The following is a 25,607-nucleotide window of genomic DNA, read 5'->3' as shown; positions in this document are numbered from 1 at the left end:
GCCAGAGTAATGTGCTCATGTTGAACAGTGTGTTGTGCTTTGTGATATTTTGCCAGTGGACATTTCATGTATTCCATCGGTGATGCTGAACATTTGAGCAAGAATACTGTAGGCTATGCCGTGCAGTGATCAGAATACTGTAGGCTGTGCCGTGCAGTGATCAGAATACTGTAGGCTATGCCGTGCAGTGATCAGAATACTGTAGGCTGTGCCGTGCAGTGATCAGAATACTGTAGGCTGTGCCGTGCAGTGATCAGAATACTGTAGGCTATGCCGTGCAGTGATCAGAATACTGTAGGCTGTGCCGTGCAGTGATCAGAATACTGTAGGCTGTGCCGTGCAGTGATCAGAATACTGTAGGCTATGCCGTGCAGTGATCAGAATACTGTAGGCTTTGCCGTGCAGTGATCAGAATACTGTAGGCTGTGCCGTGCAGTGATCAGAATACTGTAGGCTATGCCGTGCAGTGATCAGAATACTGTAGACTGTGCCGTGCAGTGATCAGAATACTGTAGGCTATGCCGTGCAGTGATCAGAATACTGTAGGCTGTGCCGTGCAGTGATCAGAATACTGTAGGCTATGCCGTGCAGTGATCAGAATACTGTAGGCTATGCCGTGCAGTGATCAGAATACTATAGGCTATGCCGTGCAGTGATCAGAATACTGTAGGCTATGCCGTGCAGTGATCAGAATACTGTAGGCTGTGCCGTGCAGTGATCAGAATACTGTAGGCTGTGCCGTGCAGTGATCAGAATACTGTAGGCTATGCCGTGCAGTGATCAGAATACTGTAGGCTGTGCCGTGCAGTGATCAGAATACTGTAGGCTGTGCCGTGCAGTGATCAGAATACTGTAGGCTATGCCGTGCAGTGATCAGAATACTATAGGCTATGCCGTGCAGTGATCAGAATACTGTAGGCTATGCCGTGCAGTGATCAGAATACTGTAGGCTGTGCCGTGCAGTGATCAGAATACTGTAGGCTGTGCCGTGCAGTGATCAGAATACTGTAGGCTATGCCGTGCAGTGATCAGAATACTGTAGGCTGTGCCGTGCAGTGATCAGAATACTGTAGGCTGTGCCGTGCAGTGATCAGAATACTGTAGGCTATGCCGTGCAGTGATCAGAATACTGTAGGCTATGCCGTGCAGTCTGCAAGGTGTTAGCTCTCACTGAATTGATTGATGCATTTGTTGTGTTCCCTGGCCATTTAAGCGTTCTTAAGATCAAGTATGCTTTTTATGCGATTGCAAGTAATTTGCAAAAGATTCTTGGTCTATTTGTATATACATACTGGGCCTTGGCTATATAGAGAACCCCTTTTAGGCGAACGCGCACAGAGTCAACTATCAAACATCAAAATCATCATCGTTGTACCATTTAACACCCCTTTAGGCAATCAGAGTTTGTTAACCCTGACTTTTCTTGATAACCCTGAGTTAAATCTGAGTAGTGTTGAACTCCCTTCGTAGTATACCCCTCTGGTCTCTGTTTGTCTGTCCCGCCACAACTTTTTACAAATATCTCCTTTGATAGGCTCATTTGGTACCCAATTATCTACCCACCTGATTTTAATAACTTACTTGATTTAACCAACACAAATTTGCGTCCACTGCTGTGCTCCTGCACTAACACCTGAAGTAATTTTTTCTACTACCTTGACTTTCAAACTGAAAATGTTTCTTAGTTACTCATGCAAAAATATGAAAACCTGCCAATTTACTGATAGTAGACGTTCTCAAATCAAGTACCTTTAAATACAGAAACAAGAGATAAGGTCTTGACATGGTTAGCTGGTGCCTCAACAGTTAAAATGATGCCTGTATCAAAAGGAGGTTTGTGTGAGAGTTGGAAGTTATCAGACGAGAAAACCACATCCTGTTTACTGATTTCTGTGAAATGAGGGGTAAGGCAGGACAAAGGCACACATTTACAAAACATTTCCTAATCAGTCAAAATTTTCACAGGCTCCAAAATAAAAGCCATGAACAGCAACGTCACAATTAAACAGTGACCACCAACACACACAGGGAACTGGGAGAGATCATGAGGGATAAGATTCAGGTGAACTCAGTCAAAGAACATAGAAACAGAACAAACAGAACCAAAATACATTGAACATTAAGTAACAGCTGGCATGGCACAGGCCAGCTGTTACATTATGTTCAATGTATTTAAGAACAACATTTATCAATGTAAAATTGCAATTTAGAGTTTGGGGTCATATCATCTACAGTACATATTATTATTAAAAGATTCAGAGAATCCGGATAAATCTCTGTATGCAAGGGATAAAAACAAATATACATGGTTGTGATCTTTGGGGCCACTGTATTAAAAATAGACTCAAATCTGTAATGGACATCACTGCATGGACTCAGGAACACTTCCAAAACTATTGTCTGTGAACACAGTATGTTGCTGCATCCACAAATGCAAGTTAAAAGTCTACCATACAGAGAAGAAACCATGCATTAACTAGATCCAGAACCGCTGCTACCTTCTCTGGGCCCAAGCTCATTTAAGATGGACTGAGGCAAAGTGGAAAACTGTCCTGTGGTCTGACAAATTAAAATGTGATATTTTTTTTGGGAATCGTGGACGCCGCGTCCCCCGGGCTAAAAAGGAAAGGGACCATCCTGCTTATCAGTGTACAGGTGAAAAGCCAGCGTCGGTGACTAATTACCTGAAAAGGTACTGTTACAATTTGTAAAATGATTAGAACTTCTTAAAGAAACTTCTTAATCTTAAAGAAAACCAAAAATCATCCATGTGCAGCAAAGACAGCTTTGCAGATTTTTGCATTCTAGCTGTCAGTTTCTTCACACTATCATTGCACCTCGTATGATTCCTGTAGCACTTGTTATAGATGTGGTTGACTTGTCAGGGCACTTCTCACCCACCTTACATTCTAGCTGATCCCATAAAAGCTCAATGGTTTCATCGCTCCTTTCCGATAATCTGTTGTCCAATGTCTGTGTCATTGCCCACTCAAACGTTTAGTTTTTCCGTTCCTAAAATGGCTTTTTCTTTGCAATTCTTCCCATAGGGCCTGGTCCTCTGAGTCTTCGCTTTACTGTTGTACATGAAACTGGTGTTGAGCAGGTAGAATTCAATGAAGCTGTCAGCTGAGGACATTTGAGGCATGTATTTCACAAACTAGACACTTGTTTAGTTACATCTGGGTCTTCCACTTCTCTTTCTGTCCTTGTTAGAGCCAGTTCTCCTTTGTCTTTGAAGACTGCAGTGTACACCTTTTTATGAAATCTTCAGTTTCTTGGCACTGAAAGCCTTTCAAGTCTTCATTCCTCAAAACATTGATTGACTGACACGAAAGCTGTTTCTTTTTTTTGCCATCTTTGACCCATGTTAGTCCCGCCTCCCAGAGGAGAGAGCAACACCCCACTACACGTGAAGCCCCTATGGAATGGTCAGAATGGGTAGGGGGTCGTGGGTGTGAGTACGGACGACAGAGGCAGGACTACCGTTCACAAGACTATCTATTACAACGGTAATTTAGGGAAAAGGGGCTGGACGGAACCAAAACAAAGAAAGTAAAAATAAACCCAAACCCTCTAACCCTGCCTTACCTGTCAAACAGAGATCTAACCTAACTGGGACCTCTTGCGCCGGTGTTCTAACCAAACTACAGGGGGTGGTCCGCCCAGGTCTGACCTAGTGGTTTTAGACAGAGTAAAGCTAAGGGAGGTGTATGTCCCAGGTCTTACCTAGTGGTTTTAGACAAAGTAAAGCTACGGGAGGTGTATGTCCCAGGTCTGACCTAGTGGTTTTAGACAGAGTAAAGCTACGGGTGGTGTATGCCCAAGGGCCTCTAGTCTAAAGCACAATGGCTTTCCCCTTCCCCTGGAAACAAATGAAATAGGTTTTAACCCAAATAATGGTCACAACGCAAACAATAATGCAAATGCACTGCTCTCACACAGATCTCACAAAGCACTAATTCACAAATGTTCTTCCAACTCATAGACAGCAACACGGACCAAACAACAGAAGAGCAGCAGCGAGTGAAAGAGATTTCAGAACTCTGTGGCTTATATGCAGGCTGAACCAGTTGCAACGACTGAAGTCAGAAGTCAGCTCTCCAACCAGCCCGAAAACGATCATTCAGCTGCAACCGGCGATCAGGAAGCCAATTACTATTAAGAAGCCTGCAACCACCAGACAGAGAAACAAGGCACAAACACACATACGAACACAGAGCAACAGGAAGCACTGGGGACGTAACGACCGAATATGGACCTTAAGACATGCCAGTCTACTGCATGCTGTGGCAACTTGAAAACAAACACAATGTTAAGGTTCATTTAACAAACCAAACAGCTTTCAGCTGTGTTTGATATCATGGGAAGTGATTTTCTAGTACCAAATTATCCATTAAGCATAATTACTTACGATAAGGTGTTAGAGTGATGACTGCAGGAAATGGGGCCTGACTAGATTTGTGATGGTGTCATATAGTGATGGTGCTGTTTTTTTACATCAATAATGTCCTGATTATACTTTGTGATCAACTGAATGCGACTTTGGTGAATAAAAGTATACAGTTCCTTCCTAAATAGGAAAACCTGTACATTATTCCAAACGTTTGGCCACCAGCGTGTACATACATTGATCAGCCATAACATTATGACCAATGACAGGTGAAGTGAATAACACTGATAATCTCATTATCATGGCACCTGTCAGTGGGTGGGATATATTAGGCAGCAACTGAACATTCTGTCTTCAAAGTTGATGTGTTAGAAGCAGGAAAAATGGTCAAGCGTAAGGATCTGAGCGACTTTGACAAGGGCCAAATTGTGATGGCTAGATGACTGGGTCAGAGCATCTCCAAAACGGCAGCCCTTGTGGGATGTTCCCGGTCTGCTGTGGTCAGTACCTTTCAAATGTGGTCCAAGAAAGGAAAAGCGGTGAACCGGCGACACGGTCATGGGCGGCCAAGGCTAATTGATGCACGTGGGGAGCAAAGGCTGGCCGATCCAACAGACAAGCGTGTGGTCCGATCCAACAGACAAGCTGCTGTAGTTCAAATTGCTGAAAAGGTTAATGCTGGTACTGATAGAAAAGTGTCAGAACACACAGTGCATTGCAGTCCACTGCCGAAAGTACATACAATGGGCACGTGTTCTGCAGGGAAACCTTGGGTCCTGCCATTCATGTGGATGTTACTTTGACACGTACCACCTACCTAAGCATTGTTGCAGACCATGTGCACCCTTTCATGGCAACGATATTCCCTGAGAGCAAAAATGGTTCAGGAATGGTTTAAGGAACATAACAATGAGTTCAAGGTGTTGACTTGGCCTCCAAATTCCCCAGATCTCAATCCAATCAAGCATCTGTGGGATGTGCTGGACAATGTCTTGGTGCCAGATACCACAGGACACCTTCAGAGGTCTAGTGGAGTCCATGCCTCGACCGGTCAGGGCTGTTTTGGCAGCAAATGGGGGACCTACACAATATTAGGCAGGTGGTCATAATGTTATGGCTGATCGGTGTATATATATAATTCCAGTCAAAATCAGAATGGGTATGTGTGTCCAAATGTTTGGTTGGTAGTGTATATATAATAAAAATCCTGGTGTCAGACAGTTAATTCAGCAATGGTTTAACTTAAATGCTGAGTTGGATATGGGGGTCTGACAGAGAAACATGGGGGAGTGACAGAGAAACACAAACAGAATAATTAAAAGTCTTCCAAATTTATTACAACAGGCACTTTGTGTTATAATTGCTGTTAGGGTGTTGATTTCCCAGTTACAGAGATGAGCCCTGGTCTGGGCAACACATTATAAACAGTTGTGGTCATGGGTCATGTTTAGCAGGAAGCATGGTTTTGGAATGGTCAGATATAAATGTTCAATGTAGAACATAAATGCCACTCTTAAACAGGATGTTGAATAAAGAATCAGGTAAGCTCTATTCTTGGAGTTTCTGCAAATACATTTTTAATGTCCTTTTAAGTTTTGCCACTGAACATGGGCCCGATAAAGCAAACCCAGGGACTCACTCCGACAGGCATTAAAACCCAGGGACTCACTCCGACAGGCATTAAAACCCAGGGACTCACTCCGACATTAAAAATGACATTCACTGGCACCATAGAAAAGGAATCAGATGTCTGTAGATGAATAAGAATGACAAACACACACACATACACGTACATACATACACACAAACATACACACACAGACACATACACACACACACACGTATACACATACACACACACACACACACACACACACATACATACATATATACATATATACATACATACATACATATATACATATATACATACATACATATATACATACATACATATATACATACATACATACATACATACAGTGGGGGAAAAAAGTACTTAGTCAGCCACCAATTGTGCAAGTTCTCCCACTTAAAAAGATGAGAGAGGCCTGTAATTTTCATCATAGGTACACTTCAACTATGAGAGACAAAATGAGTAGAAAAAAATCCAGAAAATCATATTGTAGGATATTTTATGAATTTATTGGTAAATTCCTCGGTAAAATAAGTATTTGGTCACCTACAAACAAGCAAGATGTCTTGCTCTCACAAACCTGTAACTTCTTCTTTAAGAGGCTCCTCTGTCCTCCACTCATTACCTGTATAAAAGACACCTGTCCACAACCTCAAACAGTCACACTCCAAACTCCACTATGGCCAAGACCAAAGAGCTGTCAAAGGACATCAGAAACAAAATCGTAGACCTGCACCAGGCTGGGAAGACTGAATCTGCAATAGGTAAGCAGCTTGGTGTGAAGAAATCAACTGTGGGAGCAATTATAAGAAAATGGAAGACATACAAGACCACTGATAATCTCCCTCGATCTGGGGCTCCAAGCAAGATCTCACCCCGTGGGGTCAAAATGATCACAAGAATGGTGAGCAAAAATCCCAGAACCACACGGGGGGACCTAGTGAATGACCTGCAGAGAGCTGGGACCAAAGTAACAAAGGCTACCATCAGTAACACACTACGCCGCCAAGGACTCAAATCCTGCAGTGCCAGACGTGTCCCCCTGCTTAAGCCAGTACATGTCCAGGCCCGTCTGAGGTTTTCTAGAGAGCATTTGGATTGTCCAGAAGAGGATTGGGAGAATGTCATATGGTCAGATGAAACCAAAATATAACTTTTTGGTAAAAACTCAACTTGTTGTGTTTGGAGGAGAAAGAATGCTGAGTTGCATCCAAAGAACACCAAACCTACTGTGAAGCATGGGGGTGGAAACATCATGATTTGGGGTTGTTCTGCAAAGGGACCAGGGCGACTGATCCGTGTAAAGGAAAGAATGAATGGGGCCATGTATCGTGAGATTTTGAGTGAAAACCTCCTTCCATCAGCAAGGGCATTGAAGATGAAACGTGGCTGGGTCTTTCAGCATGACAATGATCCCAAACACACCGCCCGGGCAAGGAAGGAGTGGCATCGTAAGAAGCATTTCAAGGTCTTGGAGTGGCCTAGCCAGTCACCAGATCTCAACCCCATAGAAAATCTTGAAAGTCCGTGTTGCCCAGCGACAGCCCTGAAACATAACTGCTCTAGAGGAGATCTGCATGGTGGAATGGGCCAAAATACCAGCAACAGTGTGGAAAACCTTGTGAAGACTTACAGAAAACCTTTGACCTCTGTCATTGCCAACAAAGGGTATACAACAAGTATTGAGATTAACTTTTGTTATTGACCAAATACTTATTTTCCACCATAATTTACCAATGAATTCATTAAAAATCTTACAATGTGATTTTCTGGATTTTTTGATGAAAATTACAGGCCTCTCACATCTTTTTAAGTGGGAGAACTTGCATAGTTGGTGGCTGACTAAATACTTTTTTGCCCCACTGTATATACATACAAACATACATATATACATACATACATATGTATAAAGACTCACTCATACTAACTCATTTAAACACATTGCGAATGCAGATGCACGCACTGACAAAGCAAACACATTTTGTCTTTTTTTTTACCCATGAGGACACACGGAAAAAAAACTCAATCCATGTTCCCTTTCCCCTTATCCAAACCATAAACCTAATTCCAACCTTAACTTAGCCCTAATACCTAACCGCTAATGCTTAAACATAAAAGTCATTTACTTCCCCAAAACCAGGAATATCTGCTAAAAACCATGTGCAGACTATCGTGTTTGAGGGCCTTCTGGTCCACATGTACTATTATAACCGGATCGTGCACACTAACACATATACAGTGCATGAAATCAAGACCCATCACTGTTTTTGTGTAAAGTAGCATTACCCATCAAGTTAAAGTGCTTTTAGTATTGTTAACATTCAGCTCCAACACATACAACATATTCCAGTGAAAAGAAAGCATAGCAGATCAGAAACAATAATTATTAGAATAGGGCTCAATTCTATTTCAATTCCAGCCAATACTGGAATCACACCCACTTTTCAGTCTCCATACTTTTCAGTAAAAAACATTTGGAGTTAATGGAATTGGAACTGACCCCAGCTCTGCGAAATGCATAATCAAAAGCACTCAAAAGAATCAGCAGTGCCATTGTATCGTTAGTGACAAAATACATATATATACAGTATGATATATTCAAATGAAATCCTTCAAGATGTTTTGTCCAATATTCCCACTCCCGTTTGCTACAGTGTAGACAGAGAACCTTACTGTGTCAAAAACTAACAGTACCATGAGTCTGTGATTACGTCCAGGAAAAACCATGAGTCTGTGATTATGTCCTTACACCCTGTTATGCACATAAATCTGTCAACCCTTTCAGTAACACAAGTCCTCCAAGAATAAAAGGAAAGATGCATTTTGATCCCTTTCATTAAAGTACATTAAACCCAGATCGGAAATATTTCGTTCTTTTACCCCTTGAAAATCCAAATCAACAATGGGGGTCATGTATTCCCATCAGGTCAAAAATAAAACGAATATACGTGTGTGTGTGGATATGTTCATGTGTTTTCAAAAGTGGAGCAGCTCATCTATTTTTTCTCCATCCCTTTATTATCTCTAGATCCATTTTGTCCATACATATCTCCTCTCCTTTCTCCTTGCTCTCTCCTTCCATCCTTTCATCCTCGTGCTCTCCCCTCTCTCTCTCTCTCTCTCTCTCTCTCTCTCTCTCTCTCTCTCTCTCTAAACATTGCTGATTCGGACACTAAGGGGACTACTGTCTCTCACTCGTCCCCTCTCCCTCCCTCTCTCTTCCCCCCTGTAGGTCTCTTCCAGTTTCATCTTCTCTGGGTCCGCCCCTTCTTCTGCGGCCCCTCCGCTGCCGTCGTGGTGACGGGACGACTGCATGGCCGGGCTCAGGGGCGGGGCCTGCTTAAAGAGGGGCGGCATCTTGGTTTTGGCCACCTTGTCAAAGAAGGCAAAGTCGGCCACGTACTTGCCCGAGGGGGACAAGGAGACCACGGGGGGGAACTCGTACCCCCACAGGATCTCGTCGGGGAGGTAGGAGGTGCGCACCTGGCAGGAGGCGGAGGTGGGCTCCACCGTGGCGCTTAAGATCACCAGCAGCTCAAAGTCAGCCAGGTCCGGGTCCGTCCATCCTCCACCTGTGCAGGGAAGATGTGAACTGTTGAGCATCACATTTACCATCATGTAATATAATGTTAATACAGTGGCTAATAGCTATTTCTAGGGGCAGCATCCAATTTTACGCAAAGATGGATTCAATAGTGTTGGACTTTAGAGTTTTAAACAAAAGCCAAAATACGCCCCTGTGACTGAAACTAAAAAAGTAATTGAAAGAGAGCTGGCATAGTGTGTCTATCAGCCCAGACTAAGCCCCTCGTTCAGGAAATGTGCGTACGATCAAACTACCTTATTCATTTATGATTTATTCCTTTCACTTGATGCTGCATTTTGTATCTCTTATTTCCATTGTTAATGTGTTCGTATTGGCTTTGAATGGAAGGTTTGAATTGCCTGTGTATGTAATGTGCTAGACCAGGACTGTCCAAACTATGGCCCGGGGGCCAGGTCTGGCCCAATTATAACTTTTTTATGGTCTGTGACATTGGTTGAAAAGATGTGTTAATTGTGGCCCGCAAAAAAAATTCTGTCTGTTCTAGAGATAACGTGTGGGCTGGCTGCCAACCAGGTCTCAGGACACTAATGTGCTACAGTGACTTGTACTGAGGGGATCTCCACAGTGAAATAATTTAAACTAGTAGTAATTCATTCCTGAAACCAAACTGGCAAAGTCCCTAACTCCCCATCGGTGTGAATCAAAGTGGTGCAGATGCAAATCTATGACATAATGTCACTTAACATCGAGACAACTAACACTGAAACCACATTTCATCACAGGTTCAAAGGCGGTTCCATTATTAAGATGTAATGTGTGCTATTAGTATTATGCATTTTCATACTCTTAACAGTAGTACCATTCTACTTTTACATTTTAGTTTTTAAAGATCCAGGTACACAGTCTGAAGCCAAATGGAGGGTTATTTGGGATCAGCCGTCATTGAATGTCGTATTAAGTTCATAGTAACAGAATGCCATACAATCTGATTTACCAGTCAGTTTACCGGGAGTCTGACTAAACTACACAGAGAGACCCATTATAGACAGGAGAGAGAGAGGGGAGAGGATGACAGAAAGAATAAGAGAGCACGAGGGACAGAGAAAAAAGGAGGGGGAGGGACAGAGAAAAACAAAAAGTGTGACAGAGTGTGAAACGGAACGAGAGGGAGGGTTTCCAGGAAAAGAGATGTATTGAGACATTAAGTCTACATGATGCCATATCTTCATTTGTTTCAGCAGAAAAAGAATCCAACACAAAAAAAAAGGTACCTTGGTTTGTGGACTGTAATGAATAGATACTTTGGCAGGGGTTAATGCCATTATTGTATATAATTGTGTATATAAACAAATTATACACACTCCAGATTCCTTTTTTTAAACATTGCAGCCTGAAAGCTAGCATTTATTGATGGGGAAGAACGTTCATGCAACTGAAAGATAATCAAATACATGTCACATGCACAACACGGAAGATTCTTCTGGTGCCAACACAGATTCCGAACAGAACAGGAAAAGAGTGGAGAGGTATTAAAGAGAGTCTAGAGATAAGAAACAGGAAAAGAGTGGAGAGGTATTAAAGAGTGTCCAGAGATAAGAAACAGGAAAAGTGGAGGTAGAGGTAGGGTCACAACAAAGAGGACAGTGGAGCTGTAATCAAGTGAAACAGACAGAGGGAGAAAGAGAGAGAGAGAGAGAGAGAGAGAGAGAGAGAGAGGAAAGTAGTGGAGAGGTAATGAGGAAAGATTCAGTCGGATTTGGAGGAGGTAGAGTGATCGGCGCGGGTCACTAATAGTGCCCTGAGCCTTCCTGTAAGAGGATCCCCCTGACAGTGTCAGCACCCCCTCTCCATTCAGGACTGTACCCCATTGTCTTCTAATGAGACGCCCTGGCACCCACTCACGCAGACACATTCCACGGATGCACACACACACACACCCACAAACACACACACACACACACACACAAACACACACACACCCACACACAAACACACAAACACACCCACACACACACACACGCAAACACACACACACCCACACACAAACACACACACACCCACACACAAACACACACAGACGCAGACGGAGAGACACCCCCTCCCAGAAACACCCCCCAGACGCCAGAACACATACACAAATAAACGCAGAGATAGAAACTCTCATGAACACACTCTCATATGTTCAGACACACAAACACGCCCGCAAACACATCCGTGCACACTCCATCAACCCAACCCATCCCCCTTAACCTTCCACCTTCTCAATTCCAAGTGCTCACTATCTCCATCGCACCAGTCAGGTTTAACCCCCTAAATCCAACATTCTCTTTCCCTCGAGACAGCTGTTTCAGTTCTCAAACCCCAAGGGGCCGTCTTCAAACACTGGCGATCAGACATGGGAACAGAAACAACTCAGTCTACTTTTAACAGGCTTTTAATGCTACCTTGTGAGAATTGAACCCACAACTCGCAACACAAGCTACCGAAGACCACAAAGCAGGTGTAGAAGCAGGTGTTTTCTAGACAGGAAATTATAAAAAGCCAAAACCTTTCACTGCGGTAGTTTAAACATCATACACAAAAATGTGAAGCCTGTATACAAGTCTGTAAACAATCAAGATAACTCCCAAATGTCAGAAGAAAAGGCGGTGAAAACATTACCCCAATAAATGGTATTAGTTTGACTTTCAAGTGGCTAAGACTTCTGCACGCTACAATACATGTTTCCATCAATCTACACACACTTCCCCATAATAAAGCAAACATTTTTAGAAATGTGTGCCAGTTCATTCAAAACTGAAATACCTCATGTACATAAAGTATTCAGTCTGTTAATTCAGTATTTTTGCAGAACCGCGTTTGGGGTCACAGCTTTGTGTCTTCTTGGGTCTTAATACCTGATTTGTTACGCTTTTCAATTATCAATAAATGTCAATGTATTTGCAGGGATTTCAGAGCGAAACAGTTACACATACGCCACAGAGTGTGGGGACTGTTTACAAACACCCAGTGGGTCTATATTTCCATCTAGGGGTTCACAAACATCTTGACAATGCATGCCCAAATAATTGTGCACATACATTTGAACAGTCTGTCTTTAGCAAGAAGGACAGGCCTTTTATTTTGTAATTTAGAAACAGTAATAAAGTATATTCAACAAATGTTTCTTGCTTGAACAGGCCTTTATTTAGCTAAATCCTCAGTTTTCTCGTGTATGTAAACAGTAATAAATTCTATTTATGACATGGAACGGGTGCCACTGCAGGACTCACTGCAGTAAAAGTTTAAACCCCAAATGCCCCAAGTATCACGCAACAGGGTGATCAAATTAACTTCCCACACCTGTACACCACCACCTACGGAACATGGACAGGACTGCTGCACTGTGTTGCCAAGCAATGTAACTATCATGATTTAGGTCACATACGGTTTCATAAATTGGACACAAGATGGTACAAGAGACTGTAACCACTGTTATACAACCCCGTTTCCAGTTGGGACGCTGCGTAAAGGGTAAAAAACACCGAATGGAAAGATGTGCAAATCATTCAAACCCGTATATATTCAATAGAGAATAGTACAAAGACAACATGTCAAATGTTGATATATGCCCAATTAGAATTTGATTCAAGCAACATGTTTCAAAAACGCTGAGGCAGGGCCAACAAAAGGCTGGGAAAGTTGTGTAATGCTAAAAAACTAAACCTGGTGGTATATCACACAACTTATTAGGTCAATTGGCAACAGGTCAGTAAAAAGATTGGGTATGAAAAGAGCATCCCATAGAGGATTGGTCTTTCAGAAGTAAAGACAGGAAAAAGAAGATCTTGAACTGTTGAGCAGCTGAAATCCTATTACGAGCAAGAATGGGAAAACAATTCACTTTCAGATCTACAGCAATTGATCTCCTCAGTTCCCAAATGCTTACATAGAATAGTTACAAGAAGAAGTGATGCCACACTGTGGTAAAAAATGAAAAGTGTTGCTGGCATCAAATTCAAAATTTCTCAGTTACAACATTTGATATGTTGTCTTTGTACTTTTTTAAATTAAATACAGGGATAAATGATTTGCACATCATTGCATTCTGTTTTTATTTGCATTTTACGCAGCGTCACAGCATTTTTTGGAAATGCGCTTGTATATTCATTTGATCATCCAGTTCTGGCTGGGACTTTCCTATACATCGGTTTAAGCACAAACGCACAGTATTCAAGGTTCAGTGCATTCAAAGTTTGCAGTTGGCAATCCAACATTTCATATGCCTTGGCGTACCCTTGGCGGCCCAGGCCCTCAGCGGGCTGCTGTCGTCTATGATGTGGTAGAAGGTGAGGGGGAGGATGAGGAAGGGGCTGTCGCTGGACGTGTCCACCTGGAAGGGAACGTTCCTCTGGTCCAGCCTCACCGTCTCCCCCTCCTTGGTCTGGGACGTTTGGAGCAACTTCCCTGCCACCTGAGACCCAGAAAGGAGTCATGTTTCATACAACGTGAGAGAATTATGAAGCAAGAATGATAAAAGTCTCTGTTTTTTCCACAGACGCATAGACTCAATCGCGTACACTCACTAACAGACACGCATACAGGCACCGACACACAAAGAGAGCCAGGCGATAGAACAGAGAGTGTGAGAGAGAAGGGGTTGCTACCGAGCAGTCCAGCAGCAGGCTTTTGCGCATGTTGGCCACACGAATCATGAGGCAGGGCCGGCCCTCGTGATTGGACACCACGGCGTGCTGACTGAACTTCACAGTCTCGCCTCTCTTCTTAGGCCGCGCCACCTAAGAAAAGGCAGCCGCTTTACATTTGTATTACTGTATAAACATCTTCCCATTTAAAATCCTGTTTTCCTCAACCTCTAGCATTAAACCCCAAACACAGGACCGTAAATCCCAAACCTATTTATTACCCTCACCCCAAACACAGGACCGTAAATCCCAACCCTATTTATAACTCTCACCCCAAACACAGGACCGTAAATCCCAACCCTATTTATAACTCTCACCCCAAACATAGGACCGTAAATCCCAACCCTATTTATAACCCTCACCCCAAACACAGGACCGTAAATCCCAACCCTATTTATAACCCTCACCCCAAACACAGGACCGTAAATCCCAACCCTATTTATAACCCTCACCCCAAACACAGGACCGTAAATCCCAACCCTATTTATAACCCTCACCCCAAACACAGGACCGTAAATCCCAACCCTATTTATAACCCTCACCCCAATCATACTTTTAACCTAATCCTTTCTCATTTTTGGTCCCTATCAGAATAATTGAACATGTACCCACACAGAATTATTTGGCCCAGAGCGAGAGGTAGAAACAACAATAATGACCTTCACCCTCTTAGTTTAGAGACAGAGTCGAGGAAGAATAGGAGATGGGGTTATGAACTACTGTCATTAACTTAGCGCTCCAGTGCTGTGTGTTGTCAAAGGAATATTTGTTCTACTCTGTGAATGGGCGCAGTTCATATTGTGAGCTGACAAAGCTATATGACTAACAGTGTGTCTTGTGTGTAGATTCTAGCACTGTACATCAGCACTGTAGATGTTGGATTCATCAAGGAACGTGATGTCATAGCAACCGAGGCATCAATCCCCCCAGAGCATGGGGAATTACCTTGGCGAGGAAGGTTCCAGTGATGAAGATCTCCATCACCATGGTGATGACGAGCTGGAGGATGAGGAGGACAATGGCGGCGGGACACTCCTCGGTGATGCATCGGAAGCCATAGCCAATGGTTGTCTGGGACTCCAGCGAGAAGAGGAACGCCCCGGTGAGGGTCTGCACCTGCATCACGCACGGCGTGTGATTGGACGGTGGGTCGAACTCTAGAAGGGAGGGGCAGGCGGGCGGGTTGGGGGGGGGGGTGCAAAGAGGCGCAGAGGTCAAGCTCTGACAAGTGACAAGCTCTACCTCTACCAACTGAGCTCCAAGAGATTTCTATCTGCCGTCTCTCATTCCCCTTCCCTCCTCTACGATCCTCACCTAGCAGGTCTCCATGCACCAGTGCCACCAGGTACCACAGAACCCCGAACAGGAACCAGGTCCCAGCGAAAGTGGCCGAGAACAGGAAGAACTTGTAGCGCCACTGCATGTCCAGGAATGTCGTCCAGATGTCGCGCAGATACAGTGCCCCGCGGCCGCTCACATGCTCGACGTGCACGTTGCTGTGGCCGTCCTTGGAAAGAACACGTCGCCGCCTTCGCAGGGCACAGACCGCCGCCCCCCCGGCCCCCAGCAGCGGCTTGAGAACCTCCGTCTGCGTCGTGGAGTGACAAACCTTCTGGGGGGAGGAGCTGCGAGAGGAGGGGGGAGTGGCCGAGGTCATGGCTGCAGCTTGATGGGAGAAGGATGATGGAGGAGGTTCAGTGTGGGGTCAGGGAGGATGAATCTGAGAGGTGGGGGGGGGCAGTGGAAAAGGAGAGCGAGGGAGAGGGTTGATTATGGAGAGAGGTAAAGAGATACAAGAGTAAAGATAGATGAAGAGATTTTAAGTGGTCCAAATTAAAAAATTTAAAATTGCATTTTATTATTAAACCAACGTAAGGATTGTGAGAAAGGATGGAATGGTGAAAGAGTGAATGATTGGAAAAAGATTGGAAAAAGGATTGGAACGGTCAGGATGGGGATGAGAAGAGGAAGGCACAGAGAAAAGGGGAAAGAGAGATTTGAAATGTGACCAATTGGCACATTTCTCAAGCGGACAGAGGCAGTCTTGAGGCCGTCCAAGGTGGACTATTGAATTCTCTCTCTCTTTTATGCTTTCCCTTCTCTTTTCAGCCGGAACAGCAGCTGCCCTTTCAAAGTAAAAGCCCCCTTTCAGCGGGAAGCTGCAGCTGTCTTTTCACATTAAAAAACCCCTATGATGCGAAGACACTCACATGTGTCTGCAGTACATCACGCTGGCTGGATCATGAGCAGGAGAAACAAGCCTTTCTTATTCCCCGCCTAAAAGCTGGAACAGAAAAGCAGCATGGATCTAGGAACGAGAGATGCTAGATCAATCATTTATAAATGTGCTTTTATTAAATCTAAAATCCCTTTTAATGTCCCTTTGTCCGCAACAGTTACAGAACCTTAGTCCAAATTCTGTCTGCTACAGTAGCCATCTACAACACCTTGCAGACATTCAAAAGACCAACAGTAAATCACTCAAGAGTATTTCCCCTTTGACTATTCTAATGTATGCACTGCATAAAGTAAACTTAACCAACTGCCTAATCAGCATTGTTCTGTGATTTAGGCGTAACTCAGAAGAACTTTAAAAAGGTCATTGAGTTAGAGGTGCTTTACATAGGGTGTGGAAGATGAGTTAATTGAAGGGAAATCACATCCTTATTCAAAACAAATCTCCCAGTTCCCCCTTCTGTAACATAAAGGAGATTTTCTTTGGGTTTCATCAACCAGTTTTAAAGTGACCTAGTGCCCAGTGTTCTCAGATGTTTGTGAATAAACACATACGTTACTTAAAATGTGCTGCCCATGAATACAGTCACAGGTAAATGGCTTGACTGGCCCTTTGCTGTCACGTAAGGTCGAACGGGTAGGTGTCAATGTATGTAAATTGGATGTGGTATGTAAATTCATCAGGTCTCCTCACTGAGTTCTGCAGCTGTATGTTCCAGATTGGGCTCCAGCTCAGTTTACAGTAAATGTGATACCGTGTCAACCGATCACCTGGTGTCTCCCTGGCAATGTGGATACTTTGTGTGTAGGAGGCTTTGACCTGAGCATAATTCTGGACACTGTTTGTTATTCTTTAACTGACTCTGGTTTGACTTCCTTTTCTCTCTCTCTCTCTCTCTCTCTCTCTCTTTTCACTCCATTCTTCTTTCTGTTGCTTTCTTGCTTCATTTCCCATTTGTCTTTCCCATCCTCCACTTTCTGGATCCAGTGAAAAGAAAAAGCATCTCTCACAAAGCTGTGAGTGCAAGGCAATCTGATACGTTCTATACCCACTGATTTCTCCCTGTGTACAAACTTGCACACTCTATTCTCTCTCTCTACCTCTTATTCCTCCCTCTGGTCTCTCTCTCTCTCTCTCTCTCTCCCTCTGCTGGAGATCACACTGCTGAGTATGAATAGGGATCTGTGTAAACTTCTGTGCTCAGAATACTAAGACTGGGGGGAGGAGGAGGCATGGCTTCGGACCGACATGTGTGATAGGCCGAGGGCATTCACAGCTGACCCCTGAACCCTACTCTGACTCCACCTACACATACAGTAAACACACACTCCCAGCGGGACACACAACACTGCCACCTGAAAATATCACTGTAGAAACGTCTGAATGTTTGCAACAATTCATCGATCTTGCAGGAAAATGTTTACCACTATATATCCATTATTTCTGTATTTATTTGAATACTTTTGTGACTTTGTCTCAACTATCGTCTCTCTTCCTCTATTTCTCCCTCTCGCCATCTCTCTCTCTCTCTCTCTCTCTCTGTCCTGTGTGCACAAGAATCCTTTGTTTAGAGAGGAGATGAAAGAGACAAAAGCCACCATTGAAAAATACAACTGAGTGAGTGAGAGAGTGAAAGTGTGTGTGTGTGTGTGTGTGTATTGTGTGTAATCATATGTGATTCAAGAGTATAAGGGGGCAGCGAAGGAGAAAGAAAGGACTTTAATTGAGAGAATCGAGAGGGAGAGACAGAATAGAGGTAAAGAGAGCTAGAGGTGGTGAGGGAAAGCAAGAGAGGAGAGAAGGAGAAAGAGAGAATGTGTGGAAAGTGAATGGCTGTTCAATGACAAAAGATGCTCATTGGTATTCCTGAGAGGTGTAATCACCCCTCCTCCACTCCCTCCTTCTCCTACGTTAAGGCACCCAGCCAACATCCCCAAACAACCTTAACACACAGCAGTCCGACGACATCCCAGCAACCCGTGCAAACACTACAGCAACAGGCCCGCAACTGTGACAAGGCCACGCAAACAGCAGTACCACCTCCACCAAAACTGCACCCACATTGATGAGCACCAACAGAAGTGGAGTGGAGGTCCTTTGGTGCCGTCCTAAGCAACCAGTCGGTTTTGAGGGGGATGATATTAAGTGATATCGTACCCTGCACAAGTTCTCAACAAGCACTCTATGACACTTGAACTAGCCTAAAGGAGCACTTCCAGGACATTCAAGCCACAACGAAGTGGTGTACCGTTTGAACTACCTTTCACTTAGAAATGTCCTCGTTTTCCGTGAAACCTGAGTTTGAAAAAAGAAACACAGCAAAATGAATAGAAAATATAGCAATTGACTTGGTTAGAAATAATTATTTTTAATTGAGATAGAAATGTTATCCTTTAAACTTCGCATTTGTCAAAGAATCCTCCATTTGCAGGAATTACAGCCAAGCAGACCTTTGATATTCTAGTTTTAAATTTTTTCAGGTAATCTAAAGAGATTTTACCCCATGCTTCCTGAAGCACCTCCAGCAAGTTGGATTGGTTTGATGGGCACTTCTTACATACCATACGGTAAGGATAATAGAGCTGAGATCCAGTGTCTGTGCTGGCCACTCCATTATAGACAGAATCCCAGCTCACTGACTCTTCCCTAAATAGATCTTGAATAGTTTGGAGTTGTGCTTTGGGTCATTGTCCTGCTGAAGGAAGAAACTGGTTCAATTCAAGTGCTGTCCACAGGGTATGGCAAGGTGTTGCCAAATGGAGTGATAGCCTTCCTTCTTCAAGATCCCTTTTGCCCTGTACAAATCTCCCACTTTACCACCACCAAAGCACCCCCAGACCATCACATTGCCTTCACCATTTTTGACAGATGGCGTCAAGCACTTCTCCAGCATCTTTTCCTTTGGTCTGTCTCACAAATATTTTTCTTCATGATCCCAACGCCTCAAACTTAGATTTTTTCTGTCCATAACACTTTTTGTCCAGTATTTGTGTTCTCTTGCCCATCATAATCTTTTCTTTTTATTGGCCAGTCTGAGATATGGCTTTTTCTCTGCAACTCTGCCTAGGATCCTCTGTCCTCCAGGATCCTTATGAACTTCTACCGCTGCACAATCGAGAGCATTCTGGAAGGCCCTGCAGTGGGTAGTGAAAACCACCCAGCTCATCACTGGCACCCAGTTTCCTGCCATGGCAGACCTCCAGTACAAGCAGTGACTATGCAGGGCATGCTGGGTGATCAGGGACCCTTCATGCCCATGCTACAACTGTTTGCCCTCTTACCATCAAGCAGGCGCTACAGGTCTCTTCAGTCCAGCACCAGCAGGCTCAGGAACAGTTTTGTCCCATCCACTGTAACCCTGCTGAACTCTGTGACCCAAAGAACTCTAAACTCTGTGACCCATCACTTACCCGCCCGCCTCTCAGGTCCTTGTTCCACTACTCCCTTGTACTTCTCTGACACTGCCTTGCAATGCCTGATAATGGACGTTTTTCAATTGTTACAGGTACATGTCTACCTCAGGAACTTCACTGCTGCTATCCTTGCATTTCAGTTGCACATGCCACCTTGGACATTCAATTTGCCTCTTTGCACATTTACATTTTGCAGTTAGAATTGCCATTGTACTTGCATTTCTACAGTTGTTACACACAAGTCTACCTGGAGGACCTTAGTGCTGCTATCTCTGCGTGCTTGGTTGCTCGAGCTACCCTACCACGTTAAACCTTCATTTTCCTCGTGTGCACATCTAGAATGCCATTGAGAAATTGCCATTTTTACCCGAAACGCTATTATCCCACTTGTGACATTCACTATACCTAAAACCTGTGAACTTTCTGCCCTCCTCTATTTGTCTTCAATGCACATTTAGTTTGCCATTTGTACTGCATTTGCCTTCATTGCACATATACACATTCCACTTGTAATGTACATATACTTAATATTTGTAAATACATATACATTTTCTGCCCTCTATCCACACTTCTGGATAGATGCTAACTGCATTACTGTACTTGTACTGTTCAATGACAATAAAGTTTAATCAAATTTAATCTAGAATGCCAGCATCTCGGAGTTGCCTCTTCACTGTTGGTGTTGATACAGACTTGTGAGGCGTCTGTTTCTCAAACTAGACACTAATGTATTTGTTCTCTTGCTTAATTGTGCACTAAGGCCTCCCACTCCTCTTTCTATTCTAGTTAGAGCTAGTTTGCGCTGTTGTGTGAAGTAAGTAGTACATAGAGTTATACGAGATCTTCAGTTTCTTGGCAATTTCTCACGTTAATTTTGCCCCGGCGGCAACACAATTCTTTTCAACAAGATCAAAGCGGCCTCACTAAAAGGGTGTTGTATTTCCTAGATGCAAAATGTAGTTCTCTATCCATCATTTGTTCTAATTTTATTGTGCCTGATTGTTTCCTGATCGGTGCAGCTTCTGCAGTAATGCGGTTGATGTATCGGTCTGTCGTGGTGAAGAAAGAGCTGAGCCGCAAGGCGAAGCTCTCGATTTACCGGTCAATCTACGTTCCTACTCTCACCTATGGTCATGAGCTTTGGGTCATGACCGAAAGGGCAAGATCCCGGATACAGGCGGCCGAAATGAGCTTTCTCCGCAGGGTGGCTGGGCGATCCCTTAGAGATAGGGTGAGAAGCTCGGTCACCCGGGAGGAGCCCAGAGTAGAGCCGCTGCTCCTCCACATCGAGAGGGGTCAGCTGAGGTGGCTTGGGCATCTGTTTCGGATGCCTCCGGAACGCCTTCCTGGGAAGGAAGAGCTGGAGGAAGTGTCTGGGGAGAGGGAAGTCTGGGCATCCCTGCTTAGACTGCTGCCCCCGCGACCCGGCCCCGGATAAGCGGAAGAAGATGATGATGATGATGATGTTTCCTTTCAGTGACAATTAGCGAGCTGACTGCAGTCAAGGAGCGATATCATAAAATGATCCATTATCAATCCTGGACATTTTCCTTAGATGTAGACTAAATAATACTATTATCAATCCTGGACATTTTCCTTAGATGTAGACTAAATAATACTATTATCAATCCTGGACATTTTCCTTAGATGTAGACTAAATAATACTATTATCAATCCTGGACATTTTCCTTAGATGTAGACTAAATAATACTATTATCAATCCTGGACATTTTCCTTAGATGTAGACTAAATAATACTATTATCAATCCTGGACATTTTCCTTAGATGTAGACTATATAATAATATTATCAATCCTGGACATTTTCCTTAGATGTAGACTAAATAATACTATTATCAATCCTGGACATTTTCCTTAGATGTAGACTAAATAATACTATTATCAATCCCCTCCTGGTATCGATTGGAACCTTTTACGTTCTGTGGAGTCCCTCAGGGTAGTTACCTTGGGCCATTACTCTTCTCTAATTTTACAAATGATTTCCCACCTGAAAGAAGATGTATTAAATGTATTCTGATTCCACATTACACGTCAGCAGCTACAGGCAGTGAGCTCACTAATGCTCTTAACAAGGAGTTACTGCTCCAATCTTGATAACTGTGCAGTTATATGGTCAGGTGCAGCAAGAAACCGACCTAGCAAAGATGCATCTGTCTCAAAGCAGATCAACAGGCCTTGTCCTGAACTTTAAAGACAAACAAACAGCAGAGCCATGCATGACATTCCTTCATGGATGAGTAGCATACACTTTAAATAGCATACACTTCCAATGAACATCCCCCACCAGTCACGCTTTGTACACCATAACCAAATTTAGAAACACATTTTCATGCAATTGGTTCTAAATAGAGCCACTGCATCTTGATATGCTCTACCACATGAGGTTACTCAGAACGAAAGCAAGTCATTTTTTTAACACATATGACATATGCCTGCTCTCTCTCTAAAGCTTTTTAAATTGTACTGTAACAATATTACTATGTATATAGAGTATGAACATAGGGTAAGTAATATTTTTTTGTCAGCTCTCAGTTGTTTGAGTATGTTTATATATGCTTATTGAACGTAATATAAACAATGTTGTCTTGTCTATAACTCTTCTTTCCTTGTTTCACACCCTTTATGTACAAAATAAGGTGCTATTCGCACTCCGTTTCACAGCAACCAACAAACACAAAAATAACTAAACTATTCGAGTACAATTTCATTCAACCAACTGTACAGAAACGCATCCCCAAGTAATCCTTGTGCTACCTGTAAGTCTAAGACCTAAATTACCTAATGGCGTTTGCTATTTTAAAATGTAATGGTTTAAGGCTTGTGGACAAAGAGCAATTACATTGGGTGAAAACAAAATACAGCATCACTTCCCGAAGTTACTTTCACACGATGTTGGCAGCCGCCTCCCAAAATATATGAATGGTGCTTTTGGGTCGGGTTTAGGAGACGAGTGAGTGGTCTGGAATGTACAATTTAAACTCTCTTTCGCCAGGGAGGAGATTGATGTTAGTTATAGGGCCAGGGTCGGTGCCAAAGGAAGTTATGTCGGCACCCTCTCAGTATCCATGGGGATTGTCCTCATCATCTCCCAGATCATGTGGTCTTCCTACAGATGTGATGCAGGACACTAATATACAGCACATAAACCGTAACTATGGCGGAGTTGAATTCATTATCTCAATATTATTCAATCCTTTGATATCCTTTAAATAAGTATGTACAGCTTTGTTGACGAGCAGGGAAGGATATAGTAGTATACATTTGAGCACAAGATTCTACTGACTGATCCAGACATTTATTTTAAATCTCGGTTCATTCAAAAGGAGTCCAGCATCTCTCCTAACCAAACAGTAAGTAGATACCTGTAAATACAGACCCATTTACTATTACATTACACACACAGTTAACCCCCTAACCTGTGTTCAGCAGAACTCCTCGTGCAGAACTCCTCATGTATATGCACCTGTCTCTGCTCATGTTCTAATAGAATAACAGCTGGTCAATTTGCATTTGACCTATTATGGTTATTTGTTACATAAAGAGTAGGACTTTGTACTTTGAATACTGTAACTATTCAGTGCCCTTTTATATCAGGCATACATAAGCCACAGTCCCAGCTGTCTTCATATAGCTCTGCAGCGACCATTACACCTTGAGATGGGCCAAATGACACAATGTAGATGGTCTAGAAAAACAACATTTAATACAGGCCTGTAACCTGCATGGATAATCACACTGGATGTGCTTGTCGTCACTCACCTTTTGTTGCAGTTGTTGAATGCAATTTTGAGACTTGGAGGAAGTTGTTTTTATCGCAAAAAAAACATGAAAATAAATTGAAATAAAGTGCGACTTGGCTTTTTTGTATGATCAGGGCAACCTCACAGATCGGAGCAATCCTCACTTGTTGACAGTTCTGTCAACCGCAACTTTCACTGTCTACACAGATTTCGATCCTGATTGCAGTTCTACATTGTTGCCCTCTCAATTGCAATAGGCCTAACAAGTCAATAAACATTCAAATCAACAAACTTTCAGTATCCTACTAAGAGCGAATTTACCGAAGACAAAGTAATGGTTGCTCTCAAACTGATGTGTCAGTTGGTACCGGTTCCGGTTGAACGTTACGGAGTTATTATGTAATAAAACAGCTTCAGTGTCCCCCCGGTTGAATCTCGAGCTGTGTCGCTTTTCTAGTTCATGAAGAATCTGGAGAGTCTCTCCTCTTGTTTCCTCTCACGTTTTCTCTTTATAAATGAAAAAGTCTTCAGTCACTCAACTGGACTCTCCGGACATTTTAATTCATTAATTCAACTATCCTCCCAGCTTCTCCTCCCACCCGTTCTCTCTCTCTCTCTCTCTCCCTCTCTCCCTCTGTCCTCCTATCTCTTTCCCCTCTCTCCCTGACTGTAGGCTTCACTGTAAATGGGTCCCTTGTTGAGGGGTCCCAGACTGTTCAGCCTTTGTCAACTTTCTAATGTAAATTTCTGATGGTTAAGATACAAGCCTGGAAGTTATTTCACTGTTAGCAAGCACCGAGGTATTTACAATCCTGAAGGAACAACAGATACTTTATTGTGGACTTGGCTCACTGTAATTCTGCGTCGGCAAAGTTGGCCAATGGTTTACTGAGTAATGTCGGCTTCGCTTTATGAGGCCACGCCATGTCCGCCTGCAAGGGGAGAAACACTATGCACTTGCTCCCGCTGCAAAGGACCTCAGAGGAAGTGTCCTGAATAATAATTGACGTTAAAAACAATAAGACCACTGGAGAGTTATTGCGGCCCTGAACAATGAAACAGTCCGCCTGTGTTGTTATATTTAATGTCAACGACTATAACTTCTCTTGTAGGATCATCTTTTGTGGTGGACGGCCTTTAATGAATGCCCACATGTGCGGTTTTTTATATAGGCGGGAGCTGAATTTACAGCTCGCCACAGCAGTGCTGGCGGGGGTGGGCGGCACACACAATAAGCCCCCGCGCTGGACGATATTAGACTCTTTTTCACACGTGCATTAATCTCGCGGTCCCGCCCACCTGCCAGCACATGTTGTTCATTCCCCTCGTCTCCGATCCCGCTGAGAGCCGGGATCCCCTCGCTTTCAGGAAAACCGTGTCACAACGAAAAGGGTCTGCAGTGGACGGAAAGAACCCGGGGTAGAATGAAAGAGAGGGATGAGGAGGATGCAGAGGGTGAAATAAAGGAGAGAGGGAGAGGGGGGTTGGGAGGAGGAAGACGGAAGAGGTGAGGAGAATGAGGAAGTGAAGGAGTGAGGTCAGACCACTTTGTGTGATACAGGTCCGTCCGATGGAATGGTTGTTTCCCCACTTTTCTCTCTCTGTCAGTCCCATTCTCTGGCATTTCCTTCCGACTCCACTTCTTTTTCCTTCACACCACTCTCTCGGTTAAGAGAAAGACCTCTTCCCACCGCATCACCTTTGCTCACCGGAGTAGCCTGCATGGCGTGTCCTTAGTGACCTCTTTAAAAAAACGAACTTACAAAGACATTCACTTTTATGTTGTGTTCTGAGAAGTCATTTTAATGATGTTTCTATGGACATGCGTACCATCCCCTAAAAATGGTAGAATATTCCCAGATATAATGGATTATAGAAATCCATTATTAAAGTTATTATGATTAAAGTTTGACATTATAGTCATTAAGCACTTTTTTCAAA

General features: G+C 43.4%; 1 protein-coding gene and 1 long non-coding RNA gene across 9 annotated transcripts; one reads left to right on the top strand and one right to left on the bottom strand.

The window, feature by feature from the left end:
* Positions 1-3,147: 3,147 nt before the first annotated feature.
* On the top strand, positions 3,148-4,575 carry LOC106023803. The gene is made up of 2 exons (XR_001197920.3): positions 3,148-3,509; positions 3,986-4,575. It is a non-coding gene; the product is annotated as an uncharacterized LOC106023803 (long non-coding RNA).
* A 3,717-nt stretch (positions 4,576-8,292) lies between these two features.
* kcnj10a (potassium inwardly rectifying channel subfamily J member 10a) lies at positions 8,293-24,471 on the bottom strand. Of its 8 annotated transcripts, none has more exons than XM_013131678.4 (7): positions 23,686-24,471; positions 16,469-16,566; positions 15,573-15,978; positions 15,204-15,415; positions 14,220-14,351; positions 13,849-14,026; positions 8,293-9,598 (listed from the first exon to the last, which is right to left on the bottom strand). In XM_013131678.4, the coding sequence occupies exons 3-7, from the start codon at positions 15,913-15,915 to the stop codon at positions 9,177-9,179; spliced, it is 1,287 nt and encodes a 428-aa protein (XP_012987132.3). In that variant the 5' UTR covers positions 15,916-15,978; positions 16,469-16,566; positions 23,686-24,471; the 3' UTR covers positions 8,293-9,176. The 8 variants fall into 8 exon arrangements, with proteins under 8 accessions (XP_012987132.3, XP_012987137.3, XP_012987134.3 ...); XM_013131683.4 differs by having other exon boundaries at positions 15,573-15,923; XM_013131680.4 differs by having other exon boundaries at positions 16,469-16,542.
* Positions 24,472-25,607: the final 1,136 nt, after the last annotated feature.

Source organism: Esox lucius, chromosome 24 (genome assembly GCF_011004845.1).
Source record: "Esox lucius isolate fEsoLuc1 chromosome 24, fEsoLuc1.pri, whole genome shotgun sequence".
In the NCBI taxonomy this organism is placed as follows: Eukaryota; Metazoa; Chordata; class Actinopteri; order Esociformes; family Esocidae; genus Esox; species Esox lucius.
This window is presented reverse-complemented; position numbering and strand designations above follow the sequence as displayed.